Source organism: Heteronotia binoei, chromosome 8 (genome assembly GCF_032191835.1).
Source record: "Heteronotia binoei isolate CCM8104 ecotype False Entrance Well chromosome 8, APGP_CSIRO_Hbin_v1, whole genome shotgun sequence".
Taxonomy (NCBI): Eukaryota; Metazoa; Chordata; class Lepidosauria; order Squamata; family Gekkonidae; genus Heteronotia; species Heteronotia binoei.
Window position 1 is genome coordinate 100,479,175 of NC_083230.1, and position 21,005 is coordinate 100,500,179.

Consider the following 21,005-nt stretch of genomic DNA (forward strand, 5'->3'; position numbering starts at 1 on the left):
GGCCACGGCTGTGGTGTCATCGGCACCATTAGCACCTAATGTTCCAGCCGAACTCTCTGCTCCCACTGATGTAATAACTGATGAAGTCATTCGCATACAGTCGCGATCCCCCTCTGTCCACGAATCACTGCCAGACGAGATCCTTGCCGCTGAATCTCTTGACCTACCACTTCGACCTCGAGGACAGCGAACTAATCTTCTTGGACTCCATTCATTCTGGGAAGTGTCGGTGCCCGCACCTTTAAGGACTCAGCTGTCTCTCCGCTATATCGAGAATCTTCAACCCAAGCTCATGATCGACGTCATTCACAATCTCCGCTGCACCAGTCACCAACGTACAGTGATTTTTCAACACAAGTCTATGCTGACCCACAGTCTCCAAGCCGATGCAAGGATCGCTATTATTATAGTTCATTGCGGTCTGGATCACCTTCGCCTCCACGTCGGTACTGGCAGCGCTATAGGATTTCTTGATCGCCTTCCTTTGAGCCCCATCGACCTTGGTACCATGAGAAAACCTACCAACCTCGGTACCGTGAGGAAATCTGCAACCCCCGATACCATGAGGGTTTATCTCCACATCAACAAAGGCATTACAGCCAGGAATTGAAACTGCGATCACTCGTGGCCTCAACTTCTGCTGCCCAGTCCGCTCCATCTAAACAACAGATAGAACAACTTGGCCAACCTACCCATCTGGAAAAGGCTATATCGATACCGACTAAACCTATACACGACCATCCAACCACACCTATGGACGCACCTGAAGATTCTGACTCTGAACACTCTGACTCTTCTCAATCTGCAGGATCCGCAACTGTATCGCCTATTTCTGACATCAATAAATCTTTCACCATCTGAGGGCTCCAAGGCCTATTTAGACCTGCTAACCAACATGGCTAACACTCTAAATATCAAGCTCACTACTGATTTGCCTAGAGTATCGGATGTGGTCCATGACCTAGTCCACGCTGACTCACCTGCTGGATCTTTCCTTCCAATGCTTCCTGTTCACCTTGAGGGCCTCAAAGAGGCTTGGGATAAGCCTGCATTGGTTCCTCCTGCATCTAAGATGGTCGAATCATTATACAAAATCCATGCACTGGAGTCTAAATTCTTATTCAATCATCCTGCACCCAACTCCATGATTGTCCACTTTTCATCAAAGTCCAAACAGACACGACATCCGATTCCACCTGAGAAAGAAGGGAAAAAACTCGACACCCTAGGAAGGAAGATTTATTCCCTTACTACTGCTACCTCTAAGATTCATAATTACCTAGCATACTTTTCAGCTTATATTTTTAATTTAACTTCACAGCTAACTATGCTGGTTCCTTCTCTACCAGATTCTGTGCAGAAGCAAGCGTCACAACTCCTACAAGAAATTTCCCGGGTTAGCAAACAGATTAACACGGTACACCATGCTGTTGCTTGCTCGTCCAGGACCATGGCCACATCCTTTGCCTTGTGTCGTCATGCCTGGCTTCGATCCTCCTCACTGCAACCAGACATTAAATTTAAAATAGAGGACCTGCCCTTTGACGGTCAGGGTCTCTTCAGTCAACTACAAGCTCAACCCAATCGGCAGTTTGGAAACAGTCCTACTATAAACGTCCTCGCTCACTGAAACAGGCTGACTGCTGGAAGCACAAAGCTCCACCAACCAAACAACCTTTTCATCAACAGCCTCGTGCACAGACCACAAAAAAGACGACTCCCACTTCAAATCAGTCCTTTTGACTTCCTGGCACTATCTCCACCCCCGCCACAACATCTGTCCAATACTACAAGACTGCTTCCGTTTTACCCCATATGGGAATCCATAACTTCAGACTCCTGGGTCCTGGCGATAATCCGCAGAGGTTACACCATAGAGTTTGATTCTCCCCCGAAGTTCCATCATTTCGTATGTACCCCTCCATCTTTTCCACTTCAATCGGTGATCTGTGCCTTGCTCGACAAGGCAGCTATAGAACCAGTTCCACCACAGTTCCATCGCACAGGGTTCTATTCCTGATACTTCCTGGAACCAAAGAGAGATGGAGGACAACGTCCAATAATGGACCTTCGCGAATTCAATCGCCATGTACAGTACAAAAAATTCCGCATGATTACCCTACAGTCTATCCTTCCGTTGATCCCAAAAAATGCTTGGATGGTGTTGATCGACCTTCAAGACGCCTACTTCCATCTCACCATCAACCATCATCACAGAAAATTCCTGAGGTTTGCTGTCGGGGATCAACACTACCAGTTTTGCTCCCTCCCCTTCGGTCTCTCGACTGTACCAAGAGTTTTCACGAAGTGCATGGTGGTGGTGGGGGCGACACTTCAACAAAAAAATTTCCATATATCCTTACATAGATGACTGGCTCATTGTGGCACAATCCAGAGAGCAACTTAAACAAGACATCTCTACCACTCTGCTTCTCCTATCCTCATTGGGCCTTCAAGTCAACTTCACAAAGTCCAATCTGATTCCAACGCAAGACATTCAATTCATAGGCGCACACCTATCCACAATATCCCACAAGGCTTACCTTCCTGTAGACAGAGCCCACCGCATTCAGTCTCTGGCCTCTACCATCATGTCACACCCTACCCAAAAAGCGTTCATTTTTCAACACATGCTGGGACTTATGGCTGCTACTAACTTTGTCCTGTGTTTTGCGAGACTCCACATGAGACCTCTGCAACTATGGTTTGTGCGGACTTTCCGCCCGCATCGACAACACCAACTGACTTTACTCACCATTACACACCACATTCTCACATCACTCGAGTGGTGGAGAACAGAACATCATCTTCTGGCAGGAACACTGTTCATATGGACACCTCCGTTGGCCATTGTCATGACCGATCCTTTGAGGTGGGGTTGGGGAGGCCACTTCGGAACTCTGACAGTGCAAGGGCAGTGTCTACGAGACTGCGAGAAGTCTCTACATATCAACTGTCTAGAACTCTTGGCGGTCCACAGAGCACTCAAGTCGTTTCTACCGTCTCTTCGTGGTCTGCATGTCCAGGTCACCTCAGACAACATGGCCACTGTATTTTATGTCAACTGACGGGGGCATTGCTTCCATCCGCCTTTGCAGACGGGCCTTATCCCTTTGGCATTGGAGCATTGCTCACAACATATTCCTGACAGCTGTACATCTGCTGGGAATTCAAAATGTTCAAGCGGATGTGCTAAGCCGGCACCTTGTAAACAATCACGAATGGACCCTCAACCGCACCTACCTTCAGAAAGTCTTCAGGACCTTCGGGTTTCTGGCCATAGACGTCTTTGCCTCTCCGGCAAATGCACAATGCCCATGCTTTAACACTCGAGGCCCTCCGTCTCCGCAATCCACGGGAGATGCTTTTCTCTGCTCGTGGTCGGGACCACTCCAGTACTTATTCCCACTGATTCCAATGATAACTAGAACTCTTCAGAAAATCCAACTGGATTGGACCAACTGTATCCTCATCACTCCCTGGTGGCCCCGTCAGCCATGGTTCACTACCCTCCTACTCTTGTCACACAGTGTGTTCCATCGTTTCCCTCCAGTTCGAGACTTAATCTCCCAACAAGAAGGGAAAGTCCTGCACCACGACCCAGCTCTTCTGCGACTGACTGCCTGGAAAATCAGTTTCTGTATTTTCCTCCCGAAGTCTGATGAGTCCTCCTCAATGCCAGAAAGCTGTCCACTAGGAAATCAACATACGCTGCTCAACACAACTTCCTCCCTGAGTCGTCTTCTATAGCCAAAATTCTGTCGTACACCTTGTTCCTATCAGACTCCGGTCTCAGCTACTCCTCCATGAAGGTTCACTTGGCTGCTATTTCAGCTCTTCATCCACACATTGAAGGACACACTGTTTTCTCTCATTCCATGACAAAAGCCTTCCTAAAGGGCATTCTGCATCTTTACCCTCCAATTCATCAACTTCAACCGATGTGGAGCCTCTCTCTTGTCCTGAGCCAGTTGAGGAAACCTCCCTTTGAACCAATGGCATCCATCCCACTGCATCTCTTGTCATGGAAGATGGTGTTACTGGTGGCACTTACATCCAGCAGAAGAGCCAGTGTCATTTGTGCCTTCCGGACAGACCCCCCCATACACTGTTTTTCACCATGACAGAGTGGTGCTACGTCTGGACCCTATTTTCCTCCCAAAGGTGGTTTCACCTTACCACCTAGGGAAGTTGACTACACTTCCTTCCAGCCAGTTTGGTGTAGTGGTTAAGTGTGCGGACTCTTATCTGGGAGAACCGGGTTTGATTCCCCACTCCTCCACTTGCACCTGCTGAGATGGCCTTGGGTCAGCCATAGCTCTGGCAGAGGTTGTCCTTGAAAGGGCAGCTGCTGTGAGAGCCCTCTCCAGCCCCACCCACCTCACAGGGTGTCTGTTGTGGGGGAGGAAGATAAAGGAGATTGTGAGCCGCTCTGAGACTCTTCGGAGTGGAGGGCGGGATATAAATCCAATATCTTCTTCTTTTTCTTTCAGAACCCCAGTGATGTCGGACATAGAGCCCTCGTATTCTACATTGATAGGACATGTCCCTTCCAGAAAGACTGTAGACTTTTTGTAGCCTATGGGACACATAAGCAGGGCTATAAGATCTCAACTCAGAGATTTTCAAAGTTGGTAGTGTCTGCAATTGCCTTATGTTACCAGCTGGCTAAACAGCCCTTACCTGAACGTTTGTGAGCTCATTCCACTTGAGCTGTTTCCACATCATCAGACTTCTGCAGAGGTGTACCAATGGAGGACATCTGTGCCGCTGCGGTCTGGTCTTCTCCATCTTTGTTTGCCACGCACTATGCCCTAGACATTCGTGCACGGCATGACGTATCCTTCGGGCAGGCTGTACTTCGCTCCATTTTTGACTGACACCTTCAGCTCCATGCCCTGTAAGTACAATATTTCATGTCATTTATATGCATGTTTAACAGGTGTTCTTTCATCCCTGAACCAGCACCCACTAACCGTGCACTCCAGCTTACCAGTCACCCATGTGTGGGACTGCACAGAGATCACGATGAAGATAAACAGGTTGCTTGATGATCTTCAAGTGGTCATCTGTGCAGTCACACATGCCCGCCCAGCCTTCCCCACTGCTGGTTTATTCTTCTCTCTAATATAAATTCTTCTCTATACAGCAGCTATAAGAAACTGGGTGGGTGGAGTGCCTTCCCCTCATTCCAGGCATGTGCAGTGGATGCCTGCTCCCCAGATAGAGAGGGAATGCACGCCAAAATAAAACGCCTAGGCTAGCTTTGAATTCTCCGAGGTTGGGTTCATTTCCAGGCGGAAAACCCATGTGTGGGACTGCACAGATGACCACTCGAAGATCATCAGTTACAGGTAAGCAACCTGTTTTTCTTGATGTGAGCCTCAACATGCCAGTGGGTTCAGGGGGGCACATGTTGATAAGCTTGCTTTAACATTGGAAGTATTGGGTGGTAGCAGCTGTGCAGCGGTTCTATAGAGCTGGAGCAGATGCTGGCACAACATAGTGAGAGAGCAAAACAAGAATGAGGGAATAGTCTGACAATAAGAGTGAAACAGGAGTCTGCAGTGGGATTCATCCTGTTTCCAAGACCATTCCTGTGCTCTTATTATTAGCAACTTCTGCATGGTCAAGTGAGACACAAACAGCACCATAGGCCAGCAAACGCTATTTCTGAAGTGTTTGGTAGAAATTGCCTGGTTGGGGGGTTGTTGGCCACTCTCCTGTAGGTTTCAGTACTACTGATAACTACAGACGTTCTCAAAAGATGGGAAATCAGTTGCAGAAACTGGCCAAAAGCGTTCATTGGCTCACAGGAGGAGAACAAAACAGCTCAAGCATCTTAGTCCTGGAAGATGCTCCTTCCTCAGTGCTACAGGTTTCCACCCGTGACCTGGTCCTAAATGGGACAAAACTCAGCTCGGTGGTGGGGGGCATTCTTCACATTCTTGAGGTGCAAGGATTGCTTCCTGCACCTTCCCAGTTAAGGAGAACGTAGCGTGGAAACAGGGAGGGACATGGGCAGCTAGTTCAGATGGTACTTGTTAAATGACTGGGCTCCTTGTAGACAACTGAGTTCTGTGTGTGTGGTGGTATTTCACATGAAGAGGAATGTTGTTTGGGGGAGTGGGAATCTGTGGTCAAGCTGGGAGGGGGAAGCTTCTGCTGGCCCACAGCAATGACCGCTAGCAGGTTTTGAGGTTGATATTTAAAGGAGAGCACTGGGGAGTGCTCCATGGTTTAGTTTGACCTTCCTTCATTTTTCTCACTGTGCGTTTTTGCTGCAAGGTAAATTATAGTGTAGAAATATGCCATTTTAGTATGTCAAGTTGGATGCAAAGGTGTCATTTAACACTCGGAAGGGGAGGGGACCTCTGTGCACAAGAAGGGCTGGGATTACATCTCTAGCTGGAACACTGTGCAGGGAAAATGGAAAATTAATCCAAAGAAGTTCTTACTTGTGCAATCTCTTCCACCTACAGTAGTGCAAGAAACTGCTGTGGAATCTAGCAGTAGTGCAGGTCACTGCGGCGGCCCTCACCATGGCATAAAAAACTTTGAGAACACTATATGATGGCAAAAATAACCGACTCTTAAGCTGTAAACCATTAGGTATACACAAATCAGGGTTCGAAACTGTTTGGAATCCGATTTTAGATTATTTAGACTAGCAAGGCAAAATCTTTCTGGAAACATGAAAACCATATCTATGTGAACTAATTATCTAGAATTTATAATTACTTTGGAAAGATGCATTTAAAACTCTAAGAAAATTAAAAGGAATAAGACACCCTATGTTATTATCCAGAGCCTGTGGACACAGATATAAGAGCTGGGGTAAATGATAGAGTGTACAGAGGGAAAATGCTGATTGGCAGTTTCTAAAGTTTTAACTTTATGTTTGTGTTGCGTATTTATATTATATGTATGTATTTTTGGTATTTTTAGCATTGTTTTGTAGGTACGTGAAAATAAAATTTAAGAAAAAGGGAGGAAAGAAACTGCTGTGGAATCTAGCAGCAGTGCAAGAAATTGTCGTGGAATCTAGCCATTCTAGTGCTGTGTGAATTCTTGAACAAGCATTCTCTTAGCCACATGTGGGAAAAAGCTAGTGACTTCCGCTCATGGTTCTTTGGATCAAACCCACAGATTCCCCCTTTTGTGTGGGATGTGTCCTGACACATTAAGCTGAGTTGACGAATATGAACTGAAGCTGTGAGGCAACCTTTTTATGTGAATTATGGTCCCCTTGCTGCATGTCGGACTGAATTTGCTATGATGTCTCCTGCCTTGGGAAGAAAGAGCTACTGCCGGGGATTGGCAGAGCTGCATTGGAGACCCCTGCAAGTATAGAAGATGGAGAATTGTGAGAAGACGCAATCTGTCATCTTCCTGCCACACATTTTTGTAAACAGATGTACTACCAGAGGTGCACACGAGGGTAGTGGAGGCTGGGTCTTCCCTGCCTTCCTGGGTATCCCTTCTGTTTGTTTTAAGGTCACTCTTGTGTTCATTTGACCTCTTACAGGGTAACAGAGGAGGAAGTGGAAGATGTTTGGATTCCACAAACCGAAGATGTACCGGAGCTTAGAGGGTTGCTGTATTTGTAGAGCCAAGTCTTCCAGTTCCCGCTTCACCGACAGCAAGCGCTATGAGAAGGACTTCCAGAACTGTTTTGGGTAAGAGTTCCTGCTGGACCAGTTGCTATATTGCCTTTATCAAAGAAGTGCGGGAAGAACAATTCTGCCTTGGTTTGATAAGCTTTTAAGTGTACCATTCAGCGGATTGTAGCACCTGCCTTCCTAAAAGGCTTTTGCTTCAAGAGATCCCAAGCATTGCTTTGACCTGGATAGCCCAGGCAAGCCAAATCTCGGAAGCTAAGTAGGACCAACCTCAGCAAGTATTTGGATGGGAGACCTCCTTGGAATACCAGCAGTCGGGAGGCAGACTTTCAAAACACTTCTCTGAATGTCCTCCATGCCCCAGTAGGAGGCACCAGAGGTTGCGATGACTTCCAGGCACGGGTACATACACACACACACACAAAAAAAAAAATGCAAAAAAGAGCTTCTGTGAGAGAGAGATCTCAACTAACCATGTCATGAGGGGGCACAGGCTGACTGACCAATGGTTTATGTTTCTGGATGGGTAGAATGTGCTTCCCCTACCACATGTGAAGCCTGCTTCTTTAAAAAGGGCCAAATCAAAAGTTGTCTTCTGCATTTGTGGCTGTTGTAGCGGAGACCAAACTACTGAACCAAGGCATTTTTCTTCACAGTCTTCATGAGGCTCGCTCAGGAGATATATGCAATGCCTGTGTCCTGCTAGTGAAAAGGTGGAAAAAGCTGCCAGCAGGCTCAAAAAAGAACTGGAATCACGTGAGTTGACAATCCCCTCATCCTAGGGCACCCAAAAAACCTTGGGCCGGCCCTGGGTGGGTCACCATTCCAAGTAAATTAGGGCTTTTAGGTCTCTATACCAAAAAGGGTTGGAGCCTCTGGTCCTTGTTCATATTTGGTGTCACATTCTTAGAGTTTAGTTGTCCTTCTCTTTTCCCAGGGCACCCTGGGAGCCGTAGTTCTGGGAGGGAGATGGGTAGTGATCTCAAATGGGATCCTCAGCCACCCTCAAAAGACTGGAATTGCCAGGATTCTTTCAGGAAATCAGGATAGGAACGGGTTAGTTTGTGAAAATATGTATATGCCACCTTCCTCACCAGTTATGATGAGTCAAGGCAGATTCAAAAACCTGATTGGCTGGAGGAGGAAGCTACAATATTTGCCTTCTAGGGGTATCCCTCCTTAACCATACATGAGAACACAGTATCTTTAACGAGAACCAACCAAAACGACATGAAACAGTGTGCCAGCTTCCGAATTCATCAGAACATGTCATCAGTTTGGATGTTACAGAAGCCACTATTGTTGTGCTGCCTAGGCAAAAGAAAACAGTAAAACCCTAAATAAGCAACCTGTAGTAGCATAAAAATTAAAAAACATCAGTGTAGAATATAAATTTTTTTGAAATATTTATAAAAATCCTGAACATTCACACATTTGGGTATGACATTCAGATATGGTAGAGACAATTGCGCATGTTTTATTATACTGTCAATTTTATCCAGTTTTCCAGGTAAAACCAATCAGTTTTATATTTCTTTCCTTCTTGGAGACTGTTTTAACAAAATACGCTTTAAAGCAGCCAGATTTTGAGCTCAAGCATGTTTAATTAGACAGAAGTGTACAACCCAGTTTTGACATTTTAACCCAGTATTGTAGTTTATGCTTAGTATAGCTAGTGTATTTAAGATATGGAATCACTGTAAATGTTTGCTTTGTTTCCGAATTCCGATCTCGAATTGTAATAAGACTTGACTTCACACGTGCTGAATAAGGCACTTTCAAGGCACTTTAATGATCATTTGCAAGCAGTTTGCCAGTTCACACAGTAAAATCCAGTTGCAAAGAGCATTGTAAGTACATTATTCAGTGTGTGTGAAAATGTCCTAAGAAGAAATGAATTTTGTCTTCAATAAAGTATGTGTAGTGCCTCTTTAAAAAAAAAATCAAGTGGTTCTCCATCTGGGTTGTGGAGGCCTGTCTCTCCCTGAGCACCCCAGCTATTAAGACTCTAAGACCCAGCACTAACCCTGACATGAGAGCGACTTTAAAAATAAATATATAGTATATTTTGTCAAGTCTTCTCTCTCCTTCCAATCCCTCTATCTTGGCGTAACCTGCCTCATAGGATTGTGATGGTAAATGAAACAGGGAAAAAACTACATATGTCATCCCAAGCTCTTTGGAGATGGGACAGGATAAAAAAGGGGTTGAATAAATTATACAAAGTAAAAGAAATGATAGTCTGAAGACTTTTAATTGTTGTTACAGGTTGTTGAATTGAGTTTTCTATACACAGAGTTTGGATTACCTTGATGCAAAATCTTGGGACTTAATTCAAGTTGTTTCTCTCTCCCCCATCTTTTTTTTTAGAAGTGCAGAGTACTTGTGGCCCTGGTATTTTAAGTACAAATCAGTAGGACTGCCTTCCCATACAATGTGTTACCAGTTTAAACTGAGGGACCTTTGAAGTAAGCTCAGTTGGGTTAGATTGCAGTGTTGGATCTTGCAGCTTAATCAATAGGGCAACTGCTGTGAGAGCCCTCTCCACCCCACCCACCTCACACGGTGTCTGTTGTTGGGGAGGAAAATAAAGGAGATTGTGAGCCGCTCTGAGATTCGGAGTGGAGGGCGGGATATAAATCCAATATCATCTTCATTTAAGAGCACCTTTAGAGTAGAGATCCTTCCCCTGATGCATAGGGGCTCTGCATTTAGGCAACAGCTCCTTGCGCCAGAGGAAAGCATAACCAGTAGCAAAACAGATCTGCTGGTTGCATCTCTATAAACACAGTGCAGAAAGCGGTGCTAGATTGAATAATGACATTTCTGGGGCTGTCTTTCAGGTGGTGGATATAAGAGCCGGACCAAGTCTTAAAACGACCCTGAAGCCAAAGAAGATGAAAACACTCTCTGGGACCAGAATTAAGAGCAGTCAAATAAACAAACTGCAGAAAGAGTTGAAACGACACAGTAGGTTGATTTCTGCAACCATCAAATCTGTCCATTTACCAGTGTTTAGTTGTACATGGTGTAGAAGCACCAAATCCCTGAGCAGCTGGAACTGCCCTACAACTTGCAGAAGATGTCCTTCAGAGGAGATGATAGTGAGAACTTTCTGGAAGTCAGGTGCACCTCCTGTCTTTTACAAACATTGATTCTAAATGAAACTGCAAGGACTTTCTTAATCAAGCTGTCCAGTAATTCTTGCAGCAGATATTTTAATTGCTGCACTTGTGTCTTACATTCTTTTCTTTTTGTAGTTGTTAAGGGTCTGGCTGGAGCATTCTAAATTATAATGTCACTGGCGCAATTCCACTAGCTTAAGGTCTTTGCGCAATCTATTTAAATGTTATCTAATCGACACAAAACCTAGCCAAGCTTGTAGCCTTGAAGTAGGTTTAAAAAAACCAAAAACATTTGGTTTATTTTATTATAAGCAACTCCAAGACGCACAGCTGCTGTTTGCTTGGCCATTGTTGTGAGAACAGAAATCAGATAATTCTATTAACATGACCCTGAGTTTCTGAAAGGAAAAATCAAATAATAGTAGCACTAGATACTTTACAAGTTGTATCTAAAGTCAATGTATGTAGGATCTGGGCATTAGTACCAAGGAAGAGACACTTCAGAACTGTGAGGTAAAACTAGTAGTTGTGTCAGGCCTTGATGCCTTATTGGTAACTATGAGAGGGCTCACTTTGTGGCTTCAGCATGGTGTAGAAACTCTCCCTGTATTTTCCTCAACTACCCTTAGGGCCAGAAACAGGAAGCCCCTCCTCCTGTTTGCATGAACTTCCTGAACTTCTTGTCCCAGCTCCCCTTGGAGTGGCTTCTTACTTGATTCCCATTTTGGCCCTGTCAGGCAAGCAGATAGGACTTTCTGAGCCTGCTCTACTGACCACCTCCGCTCAAGTTTTTTTCTTTTCAACTCAGAACTTTGCTGTTTTTGTCTTTCTTGACACGCTTCTTCTCTCCTTCCCCCACTGTTTCCTCAAATCTTAGTTGGGTGTGCTGTGGCCTTATCCAAGCTCCAAAGCCAGGTGAAATCCAGCTCCATTGAAGGCAAACTGCCCCACCCTGGAATCTCTCAAGGGGGTGATTCAGTAGGAAGTCAGAGCTTTATTTCAGAGTACACTTCTTGGAGACTCTTGTGCATTTGGAGGTTGGATAGGGAGGAGCCGCAGGGTCATTGTGGTGATTAGTCTCTTTCCTTTTCTAGACTCCGATGCCCACAGCACCACCTCAAGCGCCTCTCCAGCCCAGTCACCCTGCTACAGCAACCAGTCAGATGATGGCTCAGATGCAGAGATGCCTCCAGGTTCCAGCCGCACACCTGTCTTCTCCTTCTTAGATCTCACATACTGGAAAAGGTAAAAGCAATCTTTGTGCATCCTCTAATTATTAATATTGCTAATTCATTATTTCTAAGATGCCAGCAGTGAGCTTGGGCCATAATAATAAAAAATATTATAATGTGCTATTGAGTTGAAAGCATCTTGCGGTGACCCGTGTTCCCTCTAAGCTGAGTTAGTGTGAGCTAGCTCACAGTTTTTAAGCTTCCGGATCACACATTGTTGTCTTAGCTAGGAAAAATGGCCTCAGAGCACGATAATTTATGCAGTACCTCACAACTTTAATGCCAGTAGCTCACAAAGTAGAATTTGTGCTCACAAGACTCTGCAGCTTAGAGAGGGAATATTGGTGGTGATCCCTTGGGGAGTTTTCAGGGCAAGAGACGTTCAGAGGTGGCTTGCCTCTGCGTAACAGTCCCAGTCTTCCTTAGAGGTCTCCCATCCAGGTGCTGACCGTGCTTGGCTTCCAGGCTCTTAGGAGCTTTGGCAGTGCCATGCCATCCTAAAATTATTAGGTTTTTTTTTTTTAAAAAACAACCCCAAAAAGCAGAGCCTTCCTCAGAAGCAGATTGCAATTCTAGATGTAGAGAAAAATTTAATAGATGGAGGCTAAAAACACACTTAGAATTGCCATAGAGCGTCTTCTTAATTACAAGGTTCTCTCGCTTCCGTTCTCTCTGCAATTAGAGAGTGAGCTGCAGACGTGGCATTTAAGGATGTTAAGTAGATAAAATAAGTGGATCGCATTCTGAGCATGAATTAGGTCACAGGGCTTCATATTCTCTTGAAAACAAAGCCATGTTGCTGGGTCTGTTTGTCCCCAGTATAAATTTGCTGTTAGGTTGCTGATGGATGCTGTGTCGATATTCAGCAGTCGTACTGATGTGCTTAGTCTGGCTACAAGATAAGCTACCTGCTCGGTACTGGAAGTCAGCTGTAATGCCTTTTTAGCCCAGCAAGGGTACCTATCCTGATGCATACCTGAAGTGGGAGCTGGAAGTCCAGGAACCTGCCATTGGTGATGTCATAAAGCACAAAATTGTGCATGGGGGACTGTGCAGCGGTTGAGGATGCTGCTGTGCAAACAGAAATTACCCTCCACATGGTCTATCTGCTATGTCAACAATTCTGTTTCTGGTAGGAATGTTTGCAGCAGTTCTGAGCAGCTATAAGCTAGTGGCCTTCTGATCCACGTTCCAGGTAGCTGCGGTGTTTCTAATATAGTGTTGCATAGCACTTGGAGTTGAAACACCTTTATTTGCTTTGCATGCACCAGGGGAGAGGACAGGTTACAGCAATGCCACGGAGATGTTTTATGGGTCACAAGCATCCTCTGAAGCTGAGCAGGGTACCTGGTTCCAGGGTTTAGCTGCCAATTGCAGAAGTTGGTGGAGGGGGGGCGTTTGTCTAGCAAGTTGCTCTGGTAACACACATGCATGCACCAGCCAAAGAAAGCACCCCAAAGATTTAGGACTAGGGCTTTTTTTGAGCAGGAATGCACAGGAACACAGTTCCAGCTGGTTTGGTGTCGGGTTGTGGCCTAATATGCAAATGAGTCCCTGCTGAGATTTTTCTACAAAAAAGCCCTGTGGAAAACAATGGTTATGTCAGTGGGTGTGGCCTAATAGACAAATGAGTTCCTGCTGGGCTTTTTCTACAAAAAGCCCTGTTTAGGACACCTACAGATGGGCTCTTGAGCACCAAGCTGGTTAAGTTACCGTTGAAAGAACTGTCAACACAAGTTTTAATACGAATTTTATTATTATTCCATCTAAATTAGCCTCCCTGCACTGATTGCTTAAAATTGGGCTGATACAGCTGACATTTTTGGACACCTAGGCTGGGACAAGTGCTTCAATTGATATGTCCACACCTTCCATGACTGAATCGCCATCCATGCTACCTTGAACTAACTCTGAGCTGCAGCTTAACTGTTTTATTTTTAATCTTTTAATCTGTTTTAATTGTGATTATTTTACTATTTATCTGTTAGACTGCTTATTGTTAGTTTTAATGGTTTACTATGTTGGAATCCACCCTGAGCCCACCATGGGAAAGGGCAGACTACAAATTGACAGAAATAAATAAAAAATAAGTAATAATAGGATGTTGTTCTATAATTGTACACTCAGGGTGCAAACTGTGTTGAAATTATTGAAGCATCTCAAAATGGAGTTCTTCTTCTGGGATGCTAAAGAGATAATGAGCATTTTTGCAGTCAGTATTTCCAGCATTCTTTTTGTGTGGTGTGCCAACATGAAAATGTCCTTTTGGTGTGCCCTCTACCTCATTATAAACCCCTGGTTGGCATGAACAAATGTGCTGTTTGTCTCCAGCAAATATTACGGTGGCATAACTTCTTGACCTGTCAAACCTGCCTCACGTTTGGGGTGGGTGGGTGGGTAGGATAAGATGAAGATGCTTCATCCCAAGAGCAGAAGAACAAAATCTCCTATTTGCTGTGTCCGGGGAGACTTCTGTAGAGGTCAGCTGACCTGCCATAGTGTATTGTTACGAGCAGGGCTTTTTTCGTAACAGGAACTCCTTTGCATATTAGGCCGCACACCCCTGATGTAGCCCATCCTCCTGGAGTTTACAGTAGGCCCTGTACTAAGAGCCCTGTAAGCTCATGGAGGGGTATGTGGCCTAATATGCAAAGGAGTAACTGCTACCAAAAAAAAAAGCCCTGGTTACAAGGATTCTTTGCTGATGCCTCTTCTTTGGCCAGAACTGTGTGTTGCACAGGTTAGAAGCTTCTCCTGAAATCCTTTCTGATCCCATGTTCAGCAGCTACTGTCAGCTTGAGTTTTCACATGGCCATAATGTTACGATCTGGACAGTTCTGTGTGCACAGGCAATTCTCCCTAATGACACTCTTTATTTTCTTTTGAAGGCAAAAAGTGTGCTGTGGAATTATTTACAAAGGTCGCTTTGGAGAAGTCCTTATAGACACTCACCTCTTCAAACCCTGCTGCAGTAACAAAAAGTCCACCACTGAGAAGCCTGAATCCCAGGACCCCCAGTCGCCACCTGTCCCCAACCAAGAAGAGTGGTGACTCCCATACCTAACTGCAGGTGTTTTAAATGGAATCTTTCTCTCTGGAAAGGCTCGGGGGTGATCTTCGGCTCACTTTGGAGGCCTGCTATGCTGCCAAAAGACTTCCACTTTTTTTAAAGGAAAAAAATCTTGAACTGTTTGAGGGTTTTATTGGGTCTCTCTTTTTAATTGCTTCACTTCCACTAAGTCAGAAATCTGTTCATATCACTTCTGAAAAGACTGTAAAGAATATTTAATATTATTTGAGACGCATAGTTAAGCTGGACACTGCTGCAAAGAACTCTCCATACATCCAGGCAACAGTTCTGCATCCAATAACCACCTGGCTTGGCTCTGTCATACGCTTAAAAGGGATATGTAATGTATATTTCTGTCCAAACGGCAGAGTTTGCATTATGTATGCTTAAAATAGCCAGGAGCCTTTTCCTTTCCTCTGAGGGAAATAAGTTTTGAACAGTTGCAGCTCTTAGAACATGGTTTTGGGTACAGAAGTTTGTCCACTGTGTGTAAGACTCTCCTACTATGTATATCTTGTGAAAATAGGGAGCTCTACATTTTAGTTTCTTCTACCATGATAAAGCAGGGCCATGATATAGCTGGCCTAGGAGGACTGAGGACACAATCACTCTTGGGTGGCATTCACAGGTTCCGATGGTGGTTGCAGCAAGGGGAAGTGATGCGGTCCAAAACTGAGTGACCTTCCTCCTTCCGCATGCAGCACACGTATCGTTTTTGCATTAGGATTACAGCGTATATTTGCAGGGAAATGGGGTGGGGATAGTTCATGGTCTTTCTGCCCTTTGCAAACATAACTTTAACCACATATGTAGGATTGCAGAACACCCAGTATACAACATGTCGCCTCTCCCCCCAACCTAGAAAGTTTTTCTTGGATGGAAAAAAGTGCTTAATTAGAGATAAGTATGCAAATGGCAGCCACTGTGCAATTTCACATCCTGATAACTAATTGCATGAAAATTAACTGTCAAGCCCAGAGTGGGAATAGCAGTCTCCATTATTTGCAAGACCATTCTGATAACCTGGGTTTTTTTCCCAATGCTGTTGTTTTGATGTCCCATTTCCAACTGCTGAATTGTTATAAAATGGTAATCTCTCTCCATCTTAACTGAAAACCATTAAGGTGAGCTATAGATAACCATCCTACAAAATTCTCAGGAGGAAGATTCCTTCTTTCTTTCCACACTATGCGTTGACTTACCCCAGAAAAGACCATTGGAGTAATGATTGCCCTAAACCCCATTTTAAAAATATGATCTAAGCAGAATTAGATTTAGAGGTATGCTGCATGTAGCAGTGTGAGGAAAGAGTGTTTCTTATAACATATTCCCTCTAAGAATGTGTGTGCCCAACTCTCTGGGGCATTTCCTTTCTTTATCACTACTTTTAGGGCTTCCTTTACAAGTGGATGACATTTTCTTTTCCAGATTTGCAAAATGCATCAAAATGGTTTACATATCCTAGAAGTTATCGCAGGTGACAGTAAATCCTTCCTTTTTCCCCCTACTGGTCCTTTGTCCTGTCTGCTGCACCACCAAGTGCCCAAATATCACTGCTCCCCACCTCACCCCTTTCTCACCTCCACACCTCTCAGAAGTGCCTTCAGTCCCTGTCTTAATCTTGTGCTCAGTCTCCAACCCAGATCTGCCAATTTAACCCCGCTCCCTCTATATTTGGCACTGCTTGTTACTTTTAACTTGCTGCCTCTGGCACTTCATTACTCCCAAATTTCTCTGAAGACGGATCTTCAGCCAGTTAGTTAGCCCTTGTGACAATATGGGCCTCTCCTGTGAGCCCTAGATTTGTCCATGCTTTTAAAAGGTAACTGAAGAGGGGAAAGTTGAGTTTTGAAGCACTGGCGTTACAGTACTTGCCTGCCATCTGGCAAAACCAAGAGATTATTTTTGTTTGAAATTGAGATTTCCAAAATTTGAATAAATGTCCAAGAGTTGTTTAGATGGTACAATAGGTTGTGCCTCTTTTATCATTTTTGGGGGAGGGGAGATATGCTGCTGCTCTCACTCATACGGACTTTGTACTTTTGTTTGAATTGTAGTTTTGTTAAACTAGTGTGAGAATTTAGACACTTGGGGGACAATAATATGCAGTACACATAACAGTTTGTTTTTACTTTTGTTGAACAATGAAATCTTAGCTGCTGTTGTCAGGAAAAAGATCTTGGAATGCTTGTCTTCCTACCTTGTGTTATAATATAGGGTCCCCTCTAATGTTCCCCTCCCCTTTGTAAATAGGAGAAATATTCTAAAGGGAGGATCAAATAGACCTTTTATGTGCAACTGACTAACTACATGGCAGTCTTGCTTTGTTGGTAACCTCGAAAGTGTACAGACAAAAGCCCTGGACAATTTGTTGTGTCTGCTGTTGGCTTACATTTGTCTTCGAGTTCTAAGGGGTCATTGGCTCCATTACCTTTTACAACTACAGTATGATGTGATGTGTATGATTCCTTCATCTCTTCCAGTTCTGTATTTATTTATTTATTACTAGACCCCAGCGGCAGACTGCTTTCCCCCTTCCCTCTTTTCCTTCCAGTGTAGTAATGCAAGATGAATTGTATGTAGTTATGCACTTTGTATTAATGTAGTAGAAATCTATGGAACCTGTTTTTTATACTTTTTTATATTGTTCATACACTTGTAATCCAAACTTTTTTTTTTAAAGGTAGGGTAATGAATAAAAATTTTAGATTTATTTAGTAAAAACAGCATACTTTTCTTGGTACTTTTTTTAAAAAAAGTTGCCCCTGAGAATGGTTAGTTTGACCATTGAATTATTTGAGAACTACACTGAGGTGGATGAAGCTGAAGAAGAGCATAAATGTTGGGGACCTTTTAAAAAATAATAATAATCGACTGTTATGATGGACAAACTGGCATGGTTCAGAAGTAATGACAAATTGGCTTGTTGCTGTAAGAAACAGTCTCAGCCTGTTAGAGGCAAACAATGGATTCCAAATTTGGACAAGGGGCATTGCTCAGTTACAAACCATGGTGTTCTGTTTGCTGCATTCTGGGCCAGTTGAGGTTTCCTTGCAGTTCTCAAGGCATCCCTGTGTACAATGTTTATAATAGCCCAATCTGAACAATGCATGTGTGACTGGCCCTTGAAAAACACTTGCTGTGAGCGTATGTGTCATAATCCTGGGCCTAGCGAGGCCTGTAGGCCCCAGGGAAGCCTGCTTAGGAGTTACTGGAAAAAGCCTACATCTCCCAGGATCCCTCTGTCCCTCTGAGTAGCAAGGGGTTTGGAGGGAAACAGGTCCAGAAATGGGTAAGGCCTGGGAAGAATATAAAGGCCAAGCCCAGGATGTGGGTGTTTTTTCCCTGAAAGGCTTAGCTGGAAGCAGGCTGTAGCCTGGAGAGCTGGAAGCAGGGGAGAGACCCTTACCCAAGGGAGGGGGGTAAGTGCTGGCAAAAGGGACTGTAAGATAGACGCGTTAGGGCATTTATTTATTTTCCCAGGCTTGGCAGTGCCTTTTTTAACCTGTGGAATACAGTTTATCTGGGCTTCAGTGTGATTTTAAATAGCTTCCAGGTATCCTCTTGTTGACTCTGTGACCAATTGTTCCAGTTCACAGTCATTTATGATGTCTAGAAATCTTATTTCTACAGCATGTTTACCCTATCAGTGTGAGGGTAGTTGAAGTCTCCCCAGTATTGTAACATTATCTGCTTTAGTCCCCTCCCTTATTTCAATTTCTTTTTCCATCTCAAGATCCTCTCAAGACCCTCCACAAATACACAGGATTTTAAAAGTTGGGCATGTAAAAATGTCAGGGACACCTAGTGGCTCCCCTTCCCTGGCCACCACCACGACTCAGGGTGCCTGGCTGATCAACAGGCCCTTTAAATGCCATTGGAGGGGCAGTGGCTGCTGCTGGTACCTCTTGCCATGCAATTTAAATCATGGGAGGGGTTGGCTCCCAGCCACTCAGCTTTCACCCCTGCGTTGGGGAGGGAAGGTTGGAGCACCCGAGTTGGGGCACCCGACAAGAAGTCACTGGGTAGGGCCCCCACAGATCCGCCCTGTAGCTACAAGCCTGAGTACACATACTATCCTGAAAAATCAGGCATTACTGGAATCTAATCAGGATTGGGGGAGATAGTTAATACTTTACTAGGTTAGAGGACCAAAAGGGCAATCCTAGTGCCATGCTTTTCTACATCCATTGTTTTACTTGTGAGCCCCCTAAAACAGGTTCTGGACAGGTGAAACATGTCTTTTATAAATGACCAGTCATTTATAGGCTTAGGTGTAACTCTGTTTAGGATTGTACTGGGAGGTTGTTGGAAAGATCTCCCTGTCAAACCTCTGAGAGGAGCATTTCAGTGGGAATAATTTTCAAAGCCCCTTCTGCCGGTTATCCTCGCTATAAAAATGTTATTCAAGAGTATTTCCAGACTACATGTGACAGCAATGTTGCGGCTACCATAAAGATACTGCTGACATTTTAAAAGTCATTTAAAAATGCCATAAGGGTCTTAATACTGATTGGGCCTGTCCTCAGTATGACACTCTTGTTCCTCCCCACAGACCTTTTCAAGTTCTGCAAAGGCTCCAGGGGAAGGGAGGGTACAGCCGTTTCATCACTTGATAAGGTGAGGGGAACAAGAGCACCACAGTTTGGCAGGCATGACATGAGGGTGCTGTCATGTCTGGTTTGGCCCTTAATGCAGTAATTAATTTACATATGTTCAGTTGCGGGGAGGGGGGGTCTGTTTACATTAGGGTTGCCAGGTTTCCCCTGGCCACTGGTGGAGGGTAGGGTCAGGGACTCAGGGCTTTTTTTGTAGCAGGAACTCCTTTGCATATTAGGCCACACCATACCTCCCTGATGTAGCCAATCCTCCTGGAGTTTACAGTAAGCCCTGTACTAAGAGTCCTGTAAGCTCTTAGAGAATTGGCTACGTCAGGGTTGTGGCCTAAAATGCAAAGGAGTTCCTGCTACAAAAAAAGCCCAAGGTAGGGTTACCAGATCTAGGTTGGAAAACTCCTGGAGATGGAGCCTGTGGAGGGCAGGAGCTTCAGTGGGGTACAATTGCAGAGTTCACCTTCCAAAGCATCCATTTTCTCCAGGTAAACTGATCTTTGTAGTCTGGAAATGAGCTTTAATTCCAAGGGATCCCCAGGTCCCACCTGGAGGCTGGCAACCGTAAGGAGTAGTAATACAATCTGGAAGGGGGGGGGAACTATGGGTTCCAAACATAGTTAACATTCTTTACTGTAAAATGACTACCAAGTTTCCCAACCCCCTTCCCTAATTAGACGGCTTTATGAACACACTGGCTTTGATGTCACACTCATCCTGAGCTGCATGCAAACCACTCTATAAATACTATTTTGATCATTAATGATTGTGCTTGTGTTACTTTCCACAAATATTTGCAAGGCAAATATCCAAGAGCATAACTATTTCTTTTAAAAGAAGTATGAGAAGCAATCCTAAGTAGGCCTAACTTAGAGGTAAGTCTCATTTTACTGGAGGTTGGAGAGGGTAGTAAGCAGGAAAGCAGTTCCAGCTGGCTTGGCATGAGGGGTGTGGCCTAATATGCAAATGAGTTCCTGCAGGGCTTTTTCTACAAAAAAAGCCCTGGTTAGGATTGCAGCTGTAGACAGCGGCTCTTGATGGATGGAAGCTGGTATTGAGTATTCAACAGACACAATATCCAAACATAACAGTTGAAGGCCACAAGATGGAGTCATTTGCATAACAAATCCCCAAGGGCGCTTAGGAGTTTATCACATCATTAAAGCTGAATTCCAGAAAACTTAGCAACATTGCGTTTCTGAAGAAAGATCTGTAAAATAGGTTGGGAAGTTTAAAAACAATGTGTTCTTTTCTACCTTTCATAATATTTTAAGCTTGTAAAATGAATGTCCTCATACTGTGACTGAAAATGAGTAGATTTGCGTCCCAAGATCTCCACAAGCCTG

The 21,005-nt window shown here is 44.4% G+C and overlaps 1 protein-coding gene across 2 annotated transcripts in view; it reads left to right on the forward strand.

The window, feature by feature from the left end:
* Positions 1-17,773, forward strand: part of SINHCAF (SIN3-HDAC complex associated factor) — a 31,705-nt gene extending 13,932 nt beyond the window's left edge. Inside the window, exons 2-6 of one of the 2 annotated variants that reach the window (XM_060245716.1) lie at positions 7,529-7,679; positions 8,279-8,378; positions 10,466-10,592; positions 11,842-11,992; positions 14,868-17,773. In XM_060245716.1, the coding sequence (XP_060101699.1) occupies positions 7,552-7,679; positions 8,279-8,378; positions 10,466-10,592; positions 11,842-11,992; positions 14,868-15,030 (669 nt within the window). In that variant the 5' untranslated portion in view covers positions 7,529-7,551 and the 3' untranslated portion in view covers positions 15,031-17,773. The remainder of the gene's footprint in view (positions 1-7,528; positions 7,680-8,278; positions 8,379-10,465; positions 10,593-11,841; positions 11,993-14,867) is intronic. The other variant, XM_060245717.1, reaches the window with a different exon arrangement.
* Positions 17,774-21,005: the final 3,232 nt, after the last annotated feature.